General features: G+C 41.8%; 1 protein-coding gene across 2 annotated transcripts in view; it reads left to right on the top strand.

The window, feature by feature from the left end:
* Positions 1-17,825, top strand: part of sema6a (sema domain, transmembrane domain (TM), and cytoplasmic domain, (semaphorin) 6A) — a 177,015-nt gene that overhangs the window by 78,595 nt on the left and 80,595 nt on the right. For both annotated transcript variants that reach the window (XM_041786846.1, XM_041786845.1), the window contains exon 4: positions 16,651-16,711. In XM_041786846.1, the coding sequence (XP_041642780.1) occupies positions 16,651-16,711 (61 nt within the window). The remainder of the gene's footprint in view (positions 1-16,650; positions 16,712-17,825) is intronic.

The following is a 17,825-nucleotide window of genomic DNA, read 5'->3' as shown; positions in this document are numbered from 1 at the left end:
ATAAAAGTGTTTTTCATGTATAAGCCCAGTGATTTATGTTTTTTAGGACTGTTGTATTTGTGTGTATCAGGTGTTTAGCAGCAGCATCACGCTCAGTTAAAAGCAATAAACGGTTGTTGATGCAGCAAGAGATGGACGCAGGAGGATTCCTATCCCAGAGCTTCATACTTCATAGTCAGGGAACACTATGTTCAGCATTCAGAGGGAATTCATCACAGTGCAGCGGGACGGGAGATTTATCATTCTGATCTCTGGAAAATATCTGTGTGTGCATGACTTTCTTTATGTGTGTAAAGGAGGATGTGTGTCTGATTTTGTATGTGTGCTGAAAGCCTTGTTGTCCCACTCCTCTCCTCTGTATGTATCTGTGCATGTTTAATCAATAGCTTTGATCAAGGCCACCTGCCATGTGGCAATCAGACTGATGTTTGCAGACTCGCTGCTTCACTCTCAGGATTGCTTTTGTTCTTCGCTCTGATATTATTGCTGTCATTCATGAAGATGTCAGTAGAAACCCTGTTATATACACTATATTGCCAAAAGTATTAAAACACCCATCCAAATAATTGATATCAGGTGCTCCAATCACTTCCATGGCCACAGTTGTATAAAATCAAGCACCTAAGCATGCAGACTGTTTCTACATTTGTGAAAGAATGGGTCACTCGCAGGAGCTCAGTGAATTCCAGCGTGGTACTGTGATAGGATGCTACCAGTGCAACAAGCCCAGTCATGAAATTTCCTCGCTCCTAAATATTCCACAGTCAGCTGTCAGTGGTATTATAACAAAGTGGAAGTGATTGGGAACGACAGCAACTCAGCCATGAAGTGGTAGGCCACGTAAAATGATGGAGCGGGGTCAGTGGAAGCTGAGGCGCATAGTGCACAGAGGTCGCCAACTTTCTGCATTCAGTCACTACAGACCTCCAAACTTCATGTGGCCTTCAGATTAGCTCAAGAACAGTGCGTCGAGAGCTTCATGGAATGGGTTTCCATGGCCGAGCAGCTGCATCCAAGCCATACATCACCTAGTGCAATGCAAAGTTTCGGATGCAGTGGTGTAAAGCACACCGCCACTGGACTCTAGAGCAGTGGAGACGCGTTCTCTGGAGTGACAGATCATGCTTCTCCATCTGGCAATCTGATGGACAAGTCTGGGTTTGGCGGTTGCCAGGAGAACGGTACTTGTCTGACTGCACTGTTCCAAGTGTAAAGTTTGGTGGAGGGGGGATTATGGTGTGGGGTTGTTCTTCAGGAGTTGGGCTTGACCTGTTAGTTCCAGTGAAAGGAACTCTGAATGCTTCAGTATACCAAGAGATTTTGGACAATTCCATGCTCCCAACTTTGTGGGAACAGTTTGGGGATGGCCCCTTCCTGTTCCAACATGACTGTGCACCAGTGCACAAAGCAAGGTCCATAAAGACATGATGAGAGAGTTTGGTGTTGTTGAACTTGACTGGCCTGCATGGAGTCCTGACCTCAACCCGATTTAACACCTTTAGGATGAGTTAGAGCGGAGACTGAGAGTCAGGCCTTCTTGTCCAACATCAGTGTGTGACCTCACAAATGTGCTTCTGGAAGAATGGTCAAAAATTCCCATAAACACACTCCTACCCATTGTGGAAAGTAAAGAGCTGATGTAGCTTAAAGGGTGGTCTGACGACATATTAAGCCCCAGTCTTTCCCCTACCATTCTATTAGGGGTGTGCCCCTACAACGGCACCCCCCCCCCCCCCCCCACCCCCTTTAATGTTGAGTCAGTTTTATTTAATTGTATTTTCTATATAGCGCCAGATCACAACAGAAGTCATTCAAGGACATCTTTCTCTACCTGGTCCCTTTTTTAAAAACAAATTTAATAGCCTTTTATTTTATTTATCTTGTTTACAGGAATGTTTTTAATTTCTGGGTCCTGGTTTTCTGCTCGTTCCCTCTGACTCCATAACCAGCTGAGCAAACACACGCTCACTGACCAGAGAACCCCCCCCCCCCACTTCCTCCCCGGGTCGGAGCTGGGGTCTAATGTTTGCTGGGATGCTTTGACTCAGTATCATGAGAGAGAGTTCTCCAATGCAATTGATTTATCCTCTAAAGTTGTGTATGAACCAGTGCCCTGCTTGTTTTACGTCTGTGATAGTTAAACGAGCGCTGGATTTTGGCACAAGATTGTAGCAATTGCACACAGTTTATTAAATTCTCACAACACCTCTGACACTTGTAATACAGGAAAGTCCTGCAATCCCTGTATATCATGCTGCAAACTGACAAACAGGTGGGAAACATGGTTAAAATCAGCAACAGTTGGACTAATGTCTGCACCGGCTCTCTCTTGATCTTCTCACCACACCAGGCAGAGATATGCATGGTCCCTCACAGGTGTGTGTGGGCAGGAGTGCTGCGAATATCTGAGAGGATCAGTACTGACTATGACTGAGCGGCCCATCCATGGGTCATCTGACAATCATTTTATCATTTTAAAACTCATTCATCTGGGATCAATAAACTGGTGGACGATCCCTTTGCCTTTTTATTCCTTGCATGCATGTTTCTCGTAGCGCCTGACGCTGTTGGTGATATTTATGATCGTTATTTCTGCTCATAAATAAACCTCATCCACATGCAGATTACGACAGAAACTCTTCAACCTTTAAAAACAGGAATGTTGACAAAAGATCACACAGGCGTAGAAACAACAGGAGGAGACGGAGACATGCAGTGTGTGTGGACAATAATAGTGAAGAGAGAGAAAATGAGTAGATAAAGTCAGTGGAGGAGTTCATACTGCCTTGACTCAAGTTCATGCGCGAGTCAAGGCAGGTGAGCAAATACTTTTGGCAATATAGTGTGTGTTTATTTATTGGCTTATGTCTGTCTTGGAACTACTTTTAATTTTCGACCTTCATAGTTATTTTTCTGAAAGAAATTATACATCTGCAGAGTTCAGCATCCCTACATGACTTGAAAAAAAATGTTGAGTTATTCATCTTAAAAACAAGTTCATTATGAAACCAATCACTTTTGTGATAATGGCCTTCAAAGAGGTTTTCATACCTCACAAAGGAGGATAAAACACAGTCATGACTATCACTCATGTATAAATGCATTCAAAGCCATTGGAGCACCCAGGAAATAGCACATGTATTCCTTTATTTATATAAAACATACTAGGAAATCTTCCAGCTTACCTTCTCTATTTCAGCTCATCTTGGTACTATTTCTAATCCTTTATTTGGTTACTCTTTTCTGTACTCGAGTTTTTAACAAATTTTGGAAAACTGCCTTTTGCAGAAAGCACGTTGGCATTGAATCACCTTCAAATAGAGCCAGAACTCACTAATATGTTTAAACATATTTAAGACCATCATAAAGAATGTAGGGACAGAGAACTGTAGTTATTTTTCTTGTAAGACCAGGCTTTTAAATTTCTTTTGGGCATGCCCCGCTTGCCTTTCACTATCCAAATTTTTAGCTAAGACACATCAAAAATGCCTAACGCTGTCCACACTTTTACAGTGATTTATTTTGTATGCAGCATTTAGGTAGGATTCTCTGCTATGTATACTGGTATTTCAACTAGGGCAGGGTGCTTCCCACAGCCTCATGATATGATATTGTAAAACGATACAGAGGCCGCTACTAGTACGTATCGCGAAACACATGATTTGTGTTAATAAACATGACGTAATAAGCATGTTCTACACTGAATTGACCACAGCAACTGTTCTTTATTGTAAGTTCTCACTTTAAAACAATTAGATTCAGATCCTCAGAGATCCAAGTAAATTAAAATAGTCTATTATTACTTAGCTATTCATTAATTCAAATACAGTAATAGTTCCTTTTTTAAACTTTAAAATGGCCCTCTTTATCTCTCTTTCTGTTAATTTTCATACTCTTCAAAAAACATAATGGTTTCTCTTTACTATAAACACTCCTGAATTTGTAAGAATGACTTTCCTTTACTTGCATCAAACTAGTATTTACATTCTTACACCTTGCATGATTCATGTCTAACTTCTGACTTTCTGCTGTTTGAAGAAATCGAAATAATCCAGCATCTTTGCTTTTAGCCTGCTGGCAGTAGATAAATACCATCCATGTTCCTGGTCTGAGTACCAACTTGTTTTGGTATGAGAAGAGAGACGTGCATTAGGGTTGCATCGTTCAGTTCTTTGATTACTGCCATCTGCTGGCTTTTTGTCAACCTGAGGGATATATATTTGAAAACTGCTGTCACAGCGTTTATGACCATATTGATTCTTTTAAAGCTGTATCGATATGTATATCATTACGGTGTGCAATGATATTTATTGCCATATCGATTTTTTTGAGCATAGGCCAAATGTAAACATCACTGAAGTGAAGATCTGACAAAGACTTTGCTGTTATTAGTGAATTACAAAGTGCTTGGGGTGCTATATAAGATCACGAATGCCCATTTAAAAGAAAGTCTCAGGTTTTCTGAGACTTTGTTATTAAGAGATAGAAAATTAAAAAGCCTTTGGTGTAGCTGAGCTTTAAGCATCAAAGACACTAAAATACAAAATATATTATAACATGAGCCCACCAGCTCTGGATTTTTGCCACCTTTGAAAACACAGACAATATCTGTGAAACATGCAAACAATCAGACAAACAGTCCACAGATAGTTGTGCAAGAGTAATTGTGTTGTCGTGTGAGTGTGTTACTGTATAGCCAGCCTTGATAGCATGCCCCAGGTCTCTCTACATGGAGGGCATATTCGCCATTCCTGACCCTCAGTCAGGCCTCACCATGGTAACACCAGCCACACTATGTTTACACCCTTCTTTTAGGCCGGGAAGCATGGGAACCAGAGGGAGAATGTCTGTGTGTGGGTGAGAGAGAGAGAGAGAGAGAGAGAGAGAGAGAGACGGTGAGAGATGGTGAGAGACGGAGTGACAGAACACAAATTTGGTGGTTGGCATTAGTGCACGCAAACACAAGCATGCTAACACACACACACACACAAATCCCGATTACCTTCCCTTGGTTGAGTCCTCTGGAACAGTCGAGCCTCTGTGGCCGCTCTTCCTCCCCGTCGGATCTCTTTGGGTCTCGCAGTGGAGGCCACTAGAGTCTCCATTATTGTAGCAGCACCAAATCCTGTTAAAACCCACTAATGACAGGGATTACACGGTTGCCTCCTCTCCCTCTCCTCGCAGCAACGGCGACATCCAGCCACGTCCGTAGCATGGAACAAAACTTTCAGCTCCAGTAATCATAATCACCTGAATTAAAAGTTGGAACAAGTTTTCATTCAAAGTCAAAGCCTGGAAATATGTAAAACGCTTTGTTCCTGCAAGTTTTTGGGGTAATCATCCAACACAAATACACACAGTCTGGAAATAGTAATTCATGCTCTTAAATTAGTGTTTAGCATCTGTAACAGCAGGAGCCAAAGTTACAGGTTGTTGCGGCTGCTCCAGTCGGTCAGGGAGGCGCACCCAGAGTGTAAATGTAGAGGTTGTGTTTTTATAGTAAGTTCTCCATACAAACACTGACTTTTTTCTCTCTAAATCAATGTTGTAAGGTTGTTGCATTGATTTCATATATCCATGTACCTTTTTAAACTCTTTTATGCAGCTTCAATGCTATGTTTCAAGATGTTTTATGCTCTTTGCTAGCTTTGACCAGGGCAGTGTACATGCAGAGCTGCATGAGCTGCTCAGGGTTGATTTCGACAGAAACAGTCATCAGAAACAACATGTGTTACATCTTTTCATCATATCTTACAATGCAGTTTTGCTCAAACACATTTTCTGTTAGTGTGTGAGCACACATATTTTATTTACTTGCAAAAGAAGCACATTATTCTGGCCTAAAAGCACAAAGTCACTTACTTTCAAGGCTCACAAGTAGTCACGCAGTGATCCAACTTTGTGAGCTCCAGTACAGATCCAATGCCTGGGCTTTGGGTACCTGCTGATACTGATCTGATCTGCCAAAGGTAGACATTTAAAGTGTGTTGTTAGGACAGTCTGCACCACAACACATGTAGCATAATTTGCCCTTTTCTGTCACAGTTAACTTTAATTGTGCTGTTTGTATCCTGGTACAAGAAACCGTTTTGGTCAGAAGTGTTCATGTCTTTATGGGAACACATTGTATTGAACTGTGAGAAGGCCAGCGTCTGAGGACTGGAGGCTCGGGGTTGGGGTATATGGATGAAGGAGGTCAGAGAGGTACTGAGGGGCAGGGGCATGAATGGATTTGTAAGTGAGGAGGAAGATTTTGTATTTGATTTGGAATGTAACTGGGAGCCAGTGGAGGTGGATGAGGGTAGGGGTGATGTGCTGCCAGGGCCTAGTGCAGGTCAGAACCCTGGCAGCAGGGTTTTGGACGTATTGGAGCCAGTTAAGGGCTTTGTGAGGTACCCCAGACAGGACTCCATTACAGTATTCCAAACGGGAGCTGGTGAAGGAGTGTATGCATGTCTCTGACACAGTCTGTGAGTGATGATCTGAGTCTGGAGATGTTCTTTAGATGGAAAAAGGCAGTTTTAGTTACAGATTTGATATGGGACTGGAAGGAGAGGGTGGAGTACATGATGATGCCCAGGTTTCGGACCTCGGAGGATGGTACTCTGTCTTCCTCCCAGAACAGGCTTTTAGGTTTAGTGGTGACTGTAAATTGACGGTGAGTGTGAGTGTGGCTATTTGTTTGTATCTCTGTGTCAGCCCGGTGATTGACTGGTGACCATTGAAGGTTGTACCCCACCTCTCACCTAGTGACAGTTTGGATTGGCTCCAGTAGAAAATGCATGGATTGATGGATTACTAGGGGCATGGCTGATAAAGCTAAAGCTGGCATGATGAAGTTGTTTATCAGGAGGCTTAAGAGACCTGCTTCAATTCCACCTCTTTGTCCTGTTACTGGGTTGATCTAAAGTTAGGGCGCTTCACACCAAAGCTGTTTGATGCACTTTAAACAAGCTCTGGTCCATTTTCCTGGATAGTCTGTTTTTTTTTTTGGAGTGGCTCATACGAACTCTGGTGCGGACCAAACAAGCAGACTCTGGTCCACTTGAAAACAGGGGGTCTCAGTTATGCAAAGCGGCCCAACTTGTGAACCAAAGGCAAAGGTTGCAAAAAAACGAAATACTTTACGGATTTATGTATGTGATTTAATACACTCAAATACATGTTAGGGCCTCCCTCGGCATCTGTGTAGCCATAACAACACGTCGTAGTCTCTCCCTCACACGTTGGCTTGCCTTTTTCATTGTTACCGATTCAACGACATGCTGGACAGCTCGCTGCTTCACTGTCTGCTCATAATGCCCCCCAAAAAAGCAGAAATCCCAAGACAGCATAAATTGAGCAAGAGTGGGAAAAAAAGACCAGCGGAAGGAGTTGGATTTCTGGTTTCATCTTCTTCTACGTCTCCTCCTCTTCTTCGCTGCTCTTTGTTTGTGCCACAGTCCAAGGGTTTGGTTCGTTTGACCGGGCCGAGTCCCTGGGACTATCAGGTGTGAAAATGACCTTAAAGACATTGTTTTCATTACGGCGGCAACCCTGAATGGACTCAGAAGCCCCCCTCAGTAACCAAACAACCAGTGTCACTTAGGTATTGTCCAGTATTTTCTATAGTCATTGGGTGAACCTTACTACTTTTACATCCATTGACTCTGCTAATAATTGATCTGTAGAGGCCATGAAGAACACCTGGTGTATTTACATGTAGACAAACTCTACTGTCATTCCAAGCACTCTGTCACTTTCAAACCATCCCTGGAAGTTTTCCTTGTGTTTGTGTTTGAGCTGACAGAGTAAACTACTTCATTTTGTTATGTTTAATCTGCTGCCTCTGCTTGTTTAAACTTGTGGTCAAACCACCCTTGAAACATGAACTGTGTATAGGTTGCTTGTAGTCGTAGAAGCTGTTGCCACAACAAGCGTGAAGAACATCTAAACTGCTTGACCTTTGTCACTGTCTTCCTCCATACTATGAACAAGCCTACTGGAGAACAGAAGACGCACACGCCTACTATAAACACAGGATAGTGGAGAACTGAGGTGTACAGATCAGGATCAGTCCCATTGTCGCCACTATTCAACCTAGCTATTTGAGTCAGGATAGACTGATATCTGATACCACGATTGGATCATGCATCCCTACTCAAAGGCAATAAAAATACAAGGTCTGGAAAATATCCCAAGGCTACTGAATACATCTAAATAAATCCATGTGAAGAAATTCTCTTTTTTGTAGTTTTTATACAGGTTTGAATAATGGCACGAAGCTTTCCCCTAACCTCACTGACCCAGCTACAAACAAAAACACACATAGACTCAGGAAATGTGGAGAGAATTTAGAGAAACTCAACCCACAAAAAGAACAACCAGGCCTGAGCTTTAGAGGTGAGTGAACTCTGGCTTGTTGTATTTCATGCCACCACATCACAGAGGGCCTCTCGCTGCCCTGAGCTCATTCAGGACCCCAACAAGTCCCTTCACAGCCCAAAGGTGCCTGCTGGCTTCCTCGGTTCCCTCCCATCCACTTTGTAAAGAGGATTTGAACCAAGGAAAGCCAAAACAATGTACAATAGACCCTCCTCTACCACCCGTGATCCAGTTATGAAGAGAGAGGAACATGGGTGAAGAGGGTGATGAGAGAGTAAAAAAGGGTGGGAGGTGGAGATGAGGGCGGACGTGCAGGCATTTAGTTTGTAGAAAGGTGCGGGGTGCATGCTAATCACGATCCTCTCTTTTTTACAAGCCCAGTGCAAGATAGTTTGACAAAGACCCAGCAGATGGACTGAGCTGGCCCGCCGTCACCCCCAGAAGAAACGCGCTGTTATGAAAACGACATTCTTCAGTACAAAGCCGCTATGTTCTCATGGCCATGCATGACTACATGTCTGACCGAGACCCTCTATGTCACTCTATTCCACACAATCTCACACCCGCGCCCGCGCTCAGTTGGTCCACTGTCCTGCCTGGATCATTCAGCTCTTTCTCTCAGTCTGTGGCCATCTTTTTTTCAATGCCTCCACATTTGTGTCTAAGAGGATATTTGCATACCTTCCATCCTACTCACACATTTTTGTCACTGAATTTCGGGAAATGCGAAGCCCCCACCAAGTGTTTCTCTTTGACTTCCAATTGTCTGCACTGATTTCTTGTCAAAGGCTTCTGCTATTTTGCTGTTCCCAAAAATCTCTCAGTTTCTTGAAATTTCATCATCAACAGCATGGCATGTACACAGTTTTTTTGTGTCACAGCATGGTGCCATCCTTACTGCATGTTTGATTCATAGTAGACAGTTGTAAGTGAGAAAATGATGGGAAAGAGAATGAGATGCAACAAAATAGATTCAGGTGGAAGCATAAAGACAAGTCACTCATGCGGATTTGGATGGAATGGAAGCCAAAAATGGTTTCAAACTGGGGTGAGAAACAAGAGATGGAGGTGACATATGGAAATGTATTTCTGAAATACAGCAGCTTGGTTGGACATCCTAGGCTTTAAACTATGAAACTCTGCAACAGTTCTTGATGCTTTTTCCTTGGCAATTTAATATAAGGGGTTGATTGATTTTAGACATGACTGATTATCGAGGCTGACACCAGTTTGGCCTTTTAAAGGGATACTTCAACATTTTGGCAAATTCGCCATAATTCCTGTAGTCGTAGTAATAGGTTGGTTACCTTCAGTTGTCGGTGCAAGCTGTTTTTAGATCGCCGCTGCCGAGTTCGGACCTGCTGTGCCAACTGAATGTAAGCAGCTGGTATTCTGGCTTTCCCTCATCAAACTCATCAAATACACAATCCAACAACTCCAAAACACTCTCATGGACAAGTTGTGACCTGTACATTCATCACACTATGAAATAATCATGGAACATTATGAGACAGAGATGTTTTAAAGCTAAACGCAAAGCCGGAACTACACTCCAGACATGGCTACTGCACTGACTCACTCCGCCCAGTAGTTTACCCAAGAAATAGTTCTGAGTATTTGCTTCATGTGTCGTAATGTTACATAAGTATGCGTTATTATTTCATAGCGTGATGAGTTATAGCCCTTATCTGGCTAGACGATGCTAAACGCTAGGAGGTCTGCAGGACTGAGTGATTTGTGATACTGATCGCCTCCACACCTGTTAAATCTGTTAAAATATGGTAAAAAAATTACTGTTTTCTAAAGTTTAGAAATCATATTCAATGCAAGTAGATTTTTCTGATAATGTCTGATAAAGGTTGTTAAAAAAATGAAGTTTTGTTAACTTGGAAATCCAAATATCTATTTCGGCTCTAACAATCTGTGTTGATAGAACACATTTTTAGTTCATTCCTAGTGTTTTTGTCATTATACCTAAGTTATCTGACAATCATCCCTTAGTCTGCCAAGTTTTCTCAGAGTGAAATTACTGACACAGTTAGTGTAGTCCCACCTCTCTAGACTAATTTCAACATAGCAAGAATGTCGTATTTAACTCTATGGAAGAACACCTTCTCTGTCAAAGTGTATCTCGCAGGTTTTCAATGTAAGACTGAGCAGTTGAAGGTTGTTAAAAAAATTAGTTGTGTTGACTTAAAAATCCAAAATGGTGATTTGAGAAGTCAGAACTCTGACTTTAATCTCAGAATTCTGACTTTAATCTCAGAATTCTGACTTTAAACTCAGAATTCTGACTTTTTTCCACACAAGTATAAAGAAAGTATGTCTAAAATTATTTTTTTCAGTGGCGCTTATCCTCTTCCATAGATACAGCAGCCATGTGAAATAGTTAAACCAAGATCATTCTGTTTGTTGGGTCAAATAAAGGGCTTTCACCCAGGAGACCGGGGCTTAAATCTTGTAGAAATCAAAAGGTTATTAAATTCTTAGAAGCTGACATGGTTTTCAGTTACATAACATCTACATTTTATCCTAGTTAGTATAACTTAACTTAGTGATGTACTTAATTTAACCCCATACCTGACCTTCTCCTAAACCTCATCAAAGAGTTGACCAAACTAACTGTGACTGGATCACAATATTATCAACAACTCTACTTTCTGACCAAGATTACAAAGATTACCTGGCTTTTAGCACCATCACGACTGAGGTCGCCCACAGTTCATGGAGGCAGCAAGGTACTTTCAGAGTTTAAGCCCTCAGAGAAGACTGAGTCATAACTCAGTCAAATCTGAACCCACAGACATGCACATACACATATTTTTAGATTCAGTGTGACACTCCCTGAGGATAGCTTTATATCTGAATTAATGTCCACAAATCCTCTTAAAAGTCATAGAAATAGACACCCCTTCGGTGTCAAAGTAATCCTCTGTTTTTTTTTGTCTGAGCGTCCAAAGATGGTGGAAACAAGTTCTGCTAAGGGCTGATTTGGGATAGCTTTACCAACATCCCAAAATATAACCCGAAAAGGAAGTGTCAAGGTGTCAAGGATCAGCTAGTTTTAGTTAAAGGTGAGCCCAGTGTCAGACTTGAACTTAATCCCAGGTATGGAATAATTAGCTTGAATGGTTTGTACAGACATGAGCTTCCTGACAATCCCAGATAATGTTTGACCCAGTTTGAATGATATGAAGTATGCTGTTCGTCTCCAATTTAACCTAGAAAAAGTGAAGAAAAAGAACCAAAAGTCCTTTTACTCTCTTACTGTCAGTGATGTTTAAAATTAAAGATTCCCAGCTCATCTAGTTCTTCCTCTCATGAGTTATTTCCAAGCTTAGTCCATGTACATGAGTATACAATTTCAGCTGAAGCACACACATACAACATTTTCATTTTCATAAATAATTTGAAATGGAAATGTGCATACATAATGAAAATGGATTCTATTCCAGGGAACAACAAACAATAGAACACCTATTTTTGTATTCATACTGAACAGCTCAGGGCAAACAGAAACAGGCCTTTCCATGATGAAACTAGGCTGTCTCATTAATCTGTGCCATGTATTTTGCCCTACCAGGACAGCTCAGCAGCTTTAGTCAGGCCAGTTGTTTAGTCTGAAATGTGCTCTGTGAGCAAGAACCGTCTTGAAACGTGACCCCTGCTTCAGGCTGCTGGGTCAGGGGGATTTTATCTCGGCTCTTTCAAGGCTCAAAGACACATAACAACACAAATATTTTAAAAAGAGAGGTGGGGCGCTGGTTAAGCTTAGTTGGTTGAGCTAGTGCAGCATGTCCCAAGGCTGCAGTCCTCATCCCATCGACCACAGGTTCAACTCCCGATCCTGACAGTTTGGTGAGTGCCTTACTCTTCCCACATCACCAGTCTGCCTCTGCTATGTTAAAGGGGACATATTATACCCCTTTAAGACAAGTTTATATTGGTCTCAGAGGTCCCCAAAACATGCCTGTAAAGTTTGTTGCTGATAAAACACTCTAGTATAGATTTTTTGCCCCTCTGTTTCAGCCCTGCTCAGAATGAGCTGTTTCTGTGGCTTTAAATGTAATTTATCTGTCTGACTCCACCCCTGACCACACGCCTCTCAGGAAATGGTTGTGGCATTCAATGTTACAGATGCTTTTATCCAAAGTTGAGGACCTGACTGGGATTTGAACCATCAATCTCTCCATAATTTAGAATGGTAACCCACTGAGCTATCCAACATCTTAGCTGGTAGCTAAGCGGAGGATCAGGAGAGGAGGAGGGGCTAACCGAACCTGGGGGCGGTGCTAACTCCCCACTTGAGGTCATGGGGGGGGGCCTGTCTTGTACTTAAGGGGATTGTGGCGGCCAGGGGCACATATTTTTGTTAAAAAACCTGAAAAAGTAATTTTTGCACAATATGTCCCCTTTAAGTTATGGCCAAAGCCTCAAATTAACCTTAAAAAAAAACAAACCAAAAAAGCTAAGACAGATGAAATGCTGATATGCCACAAAGCTGCCCAAAGCTTGAAGATTCCTCTAAAGGTGATGTCTTTTCAGAAAGGGCCTTTGACCTTAAGCCTTAACAGGCTTCTTATTTCTGCTTTCCCAGAACTTTTCCCTGCAATGCTTATTAGTTTGTTTTGCTTTGTGGCGTGATAGTTTGATAGCCCAGAGAAGTTCTAAATGTGGATGTTATGGATGTGACAGCTAGCAGGAAGGGTTGTCATAGGCCCGTTTTGCATGATGCTCTTTTTGCTATGTAGTTTCACAGTTGAGTTATGGGTACCATTTAGGGTCATGTATTAGATTATAGAATCAGTATTACTAATACCGAGAGTTTACATGTATGCAACCTGAGGAGAAAGAAGACTTGGGCCTTGCATAGGTTTGGTTTGCATTTATATGTTAAAAGGTAATGAAATTGTCCATTAAGCATTATTTTTTAATATATTTTGTGTTTTCTTTTTCTTGTTTTTGCTTAATGATGTTCTTAGCGCTCCATTTTTTAGCTTTGAAAAACTCCTTGTCTCACTTGTCTCATCATATAGTAGTCAAACTTTTTGAAAGTTATGCCTGATGTTTTTATGTTGTCACTCATTTAACATTTGTTATTTTATTGAACTTAATTTACTATATTTATTACTGACGATTTAGAGAAATAATGATTCGATTACTCCACAATGACTTTAACTCTTCATGGCAGATTAAGCTTCATTAAGATTCTTTTTAGGATGCCAAATAAAATGAGTTTACATTGTAATGTTGGCAGGAATTAAAGGAAATGAAATGTTGGCTGTGATGGATCATCAATTTAAAGCAAGCATCAACTTTCTGCACAGTGACTTTCATAGATTGTTAGAAGTTTTGAACTACGGTGTACTTGGAGGGCCAGAATTAAGCTGTAAACTTTTGTGGAAAACAGTCGATGACGTTAACTAGATTTGATTTGTAGTTTATGGTCTCCATCACACAATACCACCAGTGTTGCCCATAAGACTGCTGATTCTATTTCTTTGGACCGTAAAGTTACAAAGCTGTGACTCAGTCAGCAGAGCAAAGTGAGTTGTTGTAATCTGAGTTCAGGTGCAGCTGTGCGGAGAGGAAAGGGTGCATATGTGTGTGCATAAGTGCGTCTCCTTCCACATGTGTGTGTCTAGAGAGCTGGTGTTGACACAGACACAGCCGCTTCATTGTCCTGCTCCATCTCTGCTCAGGATGTTTGAGGGACGCCTCATCGCTTGGCTCCCTCTAATCTCTGCTGGAACTGAAATACCCGCGGTATGAAGGCCTTGGCTTGGCCCCTTGGGGATCCTGTCAGCACCCACAGACCAGAGAGGCACAAGTCAGATCGGGTGCCGTGGAATATTCTGGAGCAGTCAATTACAGATTTCTCATGAGCTGTTTTAAAATTGCCAGCAGTAAAATAACCCGCGGGATTATACTAAATCCGCAAAGTAATCCTCTGATTTAATAGCTTTTGAGTTAGTTTTGTCTTTTTAATATAAAGTTTGAATTTTAATATGAAGATATAAATGGAGTTAAATGAACAAGCCGCAGAACGTTACACCAATATCATTCATCCTTCTCATCACCCATCACTTCTTATTCCTTGTTTGAATATTTCTCATGATGAAGTATTCTTTCTCTAAAGAGGTAGCTTTTAAAACTGAACCATTCATCCATTCCTTGAGATGTGGCCCGTTACCTTGACAGCAAGGTGAAAGAAACACTGAAACACTGTGGGGTTGTTTTAGGAACGCTTGAAATTCAATACAGATCAATTAGCCTGAGTAGTGCGGTGTTAGTGCTACCAGAGGAGCTAAATGAAAACACTTTGCAGCACAGTTTAGCCTGAAAAAGCTGGAGTTTTGGTCATGGCAGAATGCACAGTGACAGTCAGCATCTGGCGTGTGATCAAGCATGTGAATTTGACTCGAGAAGGGCATAGTGTTGCTGCTCACTGACCTCAACTTGACTTCTTTCTCCTCCATTTTTCTTTTGTGGCTTAACATGATAAGAGTTTAAATCTATTATTATGACAAAGACTGAAATGAATACTGATGACTTTCTACTTTGGACAATCAGCAACAATTTGATCATTTCTATTTTAATGATTTTAGGCAGAGATGATACATTTCCTCCAACATTTCCTATGGCATAGATTCTCGATAAGGGATGGGTTTGACCCCCAAAAAAGCAGCATAACATTACTTTTTTTTAATCAGGCATTAATGGGACAAACCCAGCAGAGATTGGAGGTACCACTTTTTCCACATGGGATGCCAAACTCAGCACATCAAAAGTTCCTTAATGGAAAACTGTTAATTTTTATTCCCACCCTCTGTCTTTGCTCTGGCACAGAGCCAGGCAGCTGCGTTTTCACCAGAGTCAAACACGATACACAACCTTACTGACAATAGGTCACACCCTGATGAACGGACTTTACAACACAAGAATCTAATCCATGAATGGATTTGCAAATTTGCATAATTTATTAAAAATAACTATAAGCTTAGTGACGTTAATATAGTTAAGTTTGGAGACTGTAAAGCTGTTGTAAGATTTTTAAAATGTTGACAGGCATTCATTTTCTTGTATTGAAGACATAAATGGGATAAAGACAGAAAACAAAGCAAGTGTTTCACTGACCGAGTGAATTTTGAGCCTTTGGCCTAACCGGAAGTGTGTTTGTCTTCTTCGGAGGAAGCAGCGACATTTTCTTAATTTCAGCTGCTCTCAGAGTTTAGTTAGTCAATTTCAGCATCGTGGCTGGTAATGTACAGTAAGCTGCGTTTCCTCCTCCAGGAGATGGCGTGGGCCCTCAGGACAGCAATATAAGTGGATTCATTTCAAGATGCCTGTTCCTCCAAAGACTTTATTAGATTTAGTTAATGAGAGAGCAAGGCGGGCTGACTGTCTGAGCCCAGGTTGGGGAGCTGGAACGTAATTAAGCCGTGAGTCTGACGATGCCACTGTTATACACTTTGATTAAAAACACATTCAGCGGCTTATCTCCAACAAATTAAAGCAGCTACATCGTTTGGCACGGCCACCTTTAGTTCCCCCCTCAAATGAGGAAAATCCCCCTTTTTGTGCGTCTCCTCCGCTCACACCTTCAACCCCCCTCTGTTGAACCCTCCCTCCTCATGTCTGAACCCTAATTCTCCATGGTAAGTAGGTGTAGCTACACACTCGCTCCACCAGCTGCTCGCTGTGTCTGAGATGTAGTTAACCCTTGTGGTTTTTATGTCTTTCATATGCCCTGCTGTGGCCTTTATGGCTGGACGGTGTAACACAGGAGAAGGCTGTATATTTCCAGGCCAGCACACACAAGTCCACTTGTCTGAGCTGTAATGAGTGTTAGTATAGATTTCCTGTGGCTCAAACACTAGGCTTAATTGACCTGAACAGCTCTGAGTGACTTGGCACCTCCCGTCTCAACCTCCCCCTCCTCTCTTACACCCCCTGAAGACCTTTCTGGGGGACAAAGACGCTTTGTCTCCGGGCCTGCGCCGCAGCGCTCTAAACCTTTGTTGACTGTTTCTGTCTGACAGAGCAAATAGCTCTGGCCTCCTTTTGTTTATTGTCATTTTTTGAAGTTTGAGCAAAGTTTATACAAAGCCCCATTTTCTGACGTTGTTTGCTGCCTTCAGGGGGAAAAAATAGAAGAAATGTGTTTTATTGTTTGTTGAATTTTTGACTGTCTGCTGCTGTCTGACCTCTTATCTTCTCATCTCCTCTTCCTCCTCTCCTAAATCCCTCTGCCTCCCTCCATCTCCTTCTTTTCTCTGCCTGCAGGGATCACATATACACGGTGGACACAGACTCTGCCAACAGTGACGAGATCTTTTTCAGTAAGGTGAGTGAGACGTCTGTCTCCTGGAGGACGAGTTGTTCTCAGCCTGCTGTGATTGACAACGTAACCCTAATACGCCGGCTCCCAGTGTCGTTGTGTGTTTACATGAGCACGTGGGTGTATACGTGTGCCTTGCCAGCAGTCTTACTCACCCACTCACCGGTGTGAGCCTGCCATGCTCGCCCTCTTGACCCAGCTAAGAACATTATCCAATCAATCAGCGAACGATTCGCCTGCGTCATCCACGCTCTGCAGTGGGACAACGAGAGATCTGAAGGATGTGTAACGGAAGCTAAGGAGACAGAAGAGGAAGTTAAGAAAGAGGGGGAGGGGCAGTTTAGTAGAAGAAGAGCAGGAAGGGAAGAGATTAATTAAAGAAAGGCATGAAAGAAGAGAAGGATGCTTGGCATGGCATGTGTGAAAAGGCCTAAATATAATATCACAAAATAAAATCTTTCCCTTTGTAGCCCTCATTCCCAAAGTCTTTGATGGCACCTACAGTTCAGAGATGTTTTTTTGGTTGCCAGTATTTCTTTTAGGGCTGCAACTAATGATTATTTTTTTATGTCAACTAATCTATCAATAAATTTCCTGATTAGTCGATTACTCACGGTTTGGCATGCTATTTTGGATCCCCATTTTATGTAAACAGTAGCAATTTAAATAGTAGCAGTTCACCTGCCTTGCAGGTTACAAATAACTAAAGGATGCCTTTCTTTAAAGTGACTGGTATGTCCATGAAAATAAATAAGCAAATAGCCCATCCAAAGTCCAAAAGTACAAATAAAGCTTAATGTAAAAAAACCACTTCCAGCCCAAGTGACTGAACAATAGATTATAATTTCTTTAAATTGCAGTGCAGGAACGTGAGCATGTCAACATGTTCTGGTGTGAGGCTGGCTCTCTTCTTTGAGTGGTGAACTGCAAGTATAGATGAATTTTCACCAGCCAGTATTTGATTTTACCAATATCAAAAACATGAATAGGATGCGTCAACACTTGAATTTCCATGTCGACTAATTTTTATAGTCGACATAAACGATTATAGCGACTAATTGTTGCAGCTCTAATTTCTTTGCTACAGTATTTGATGCAACATTAATGTCTTTAGTACACA

This window comes from Cheilinus undulatus, linkage group 5, assembly GCF_018320785.1.
Source record: "Cheilinus undulatus linkage group 5, ASM1832078v1, whole genome shotgun sequence".
NCBI classification, from domain to species: domain Eukaryota; kingdom Metazoa; phylum Chordata; class Actinopteri; order Labriformes; family Labridae; genus Cheilinus; species Cheilinus undulatus.
Note: the sequence above shows the minus strand (reverse complement) of the source record. Positions and strands in the feature narration are given on the sequence as shown.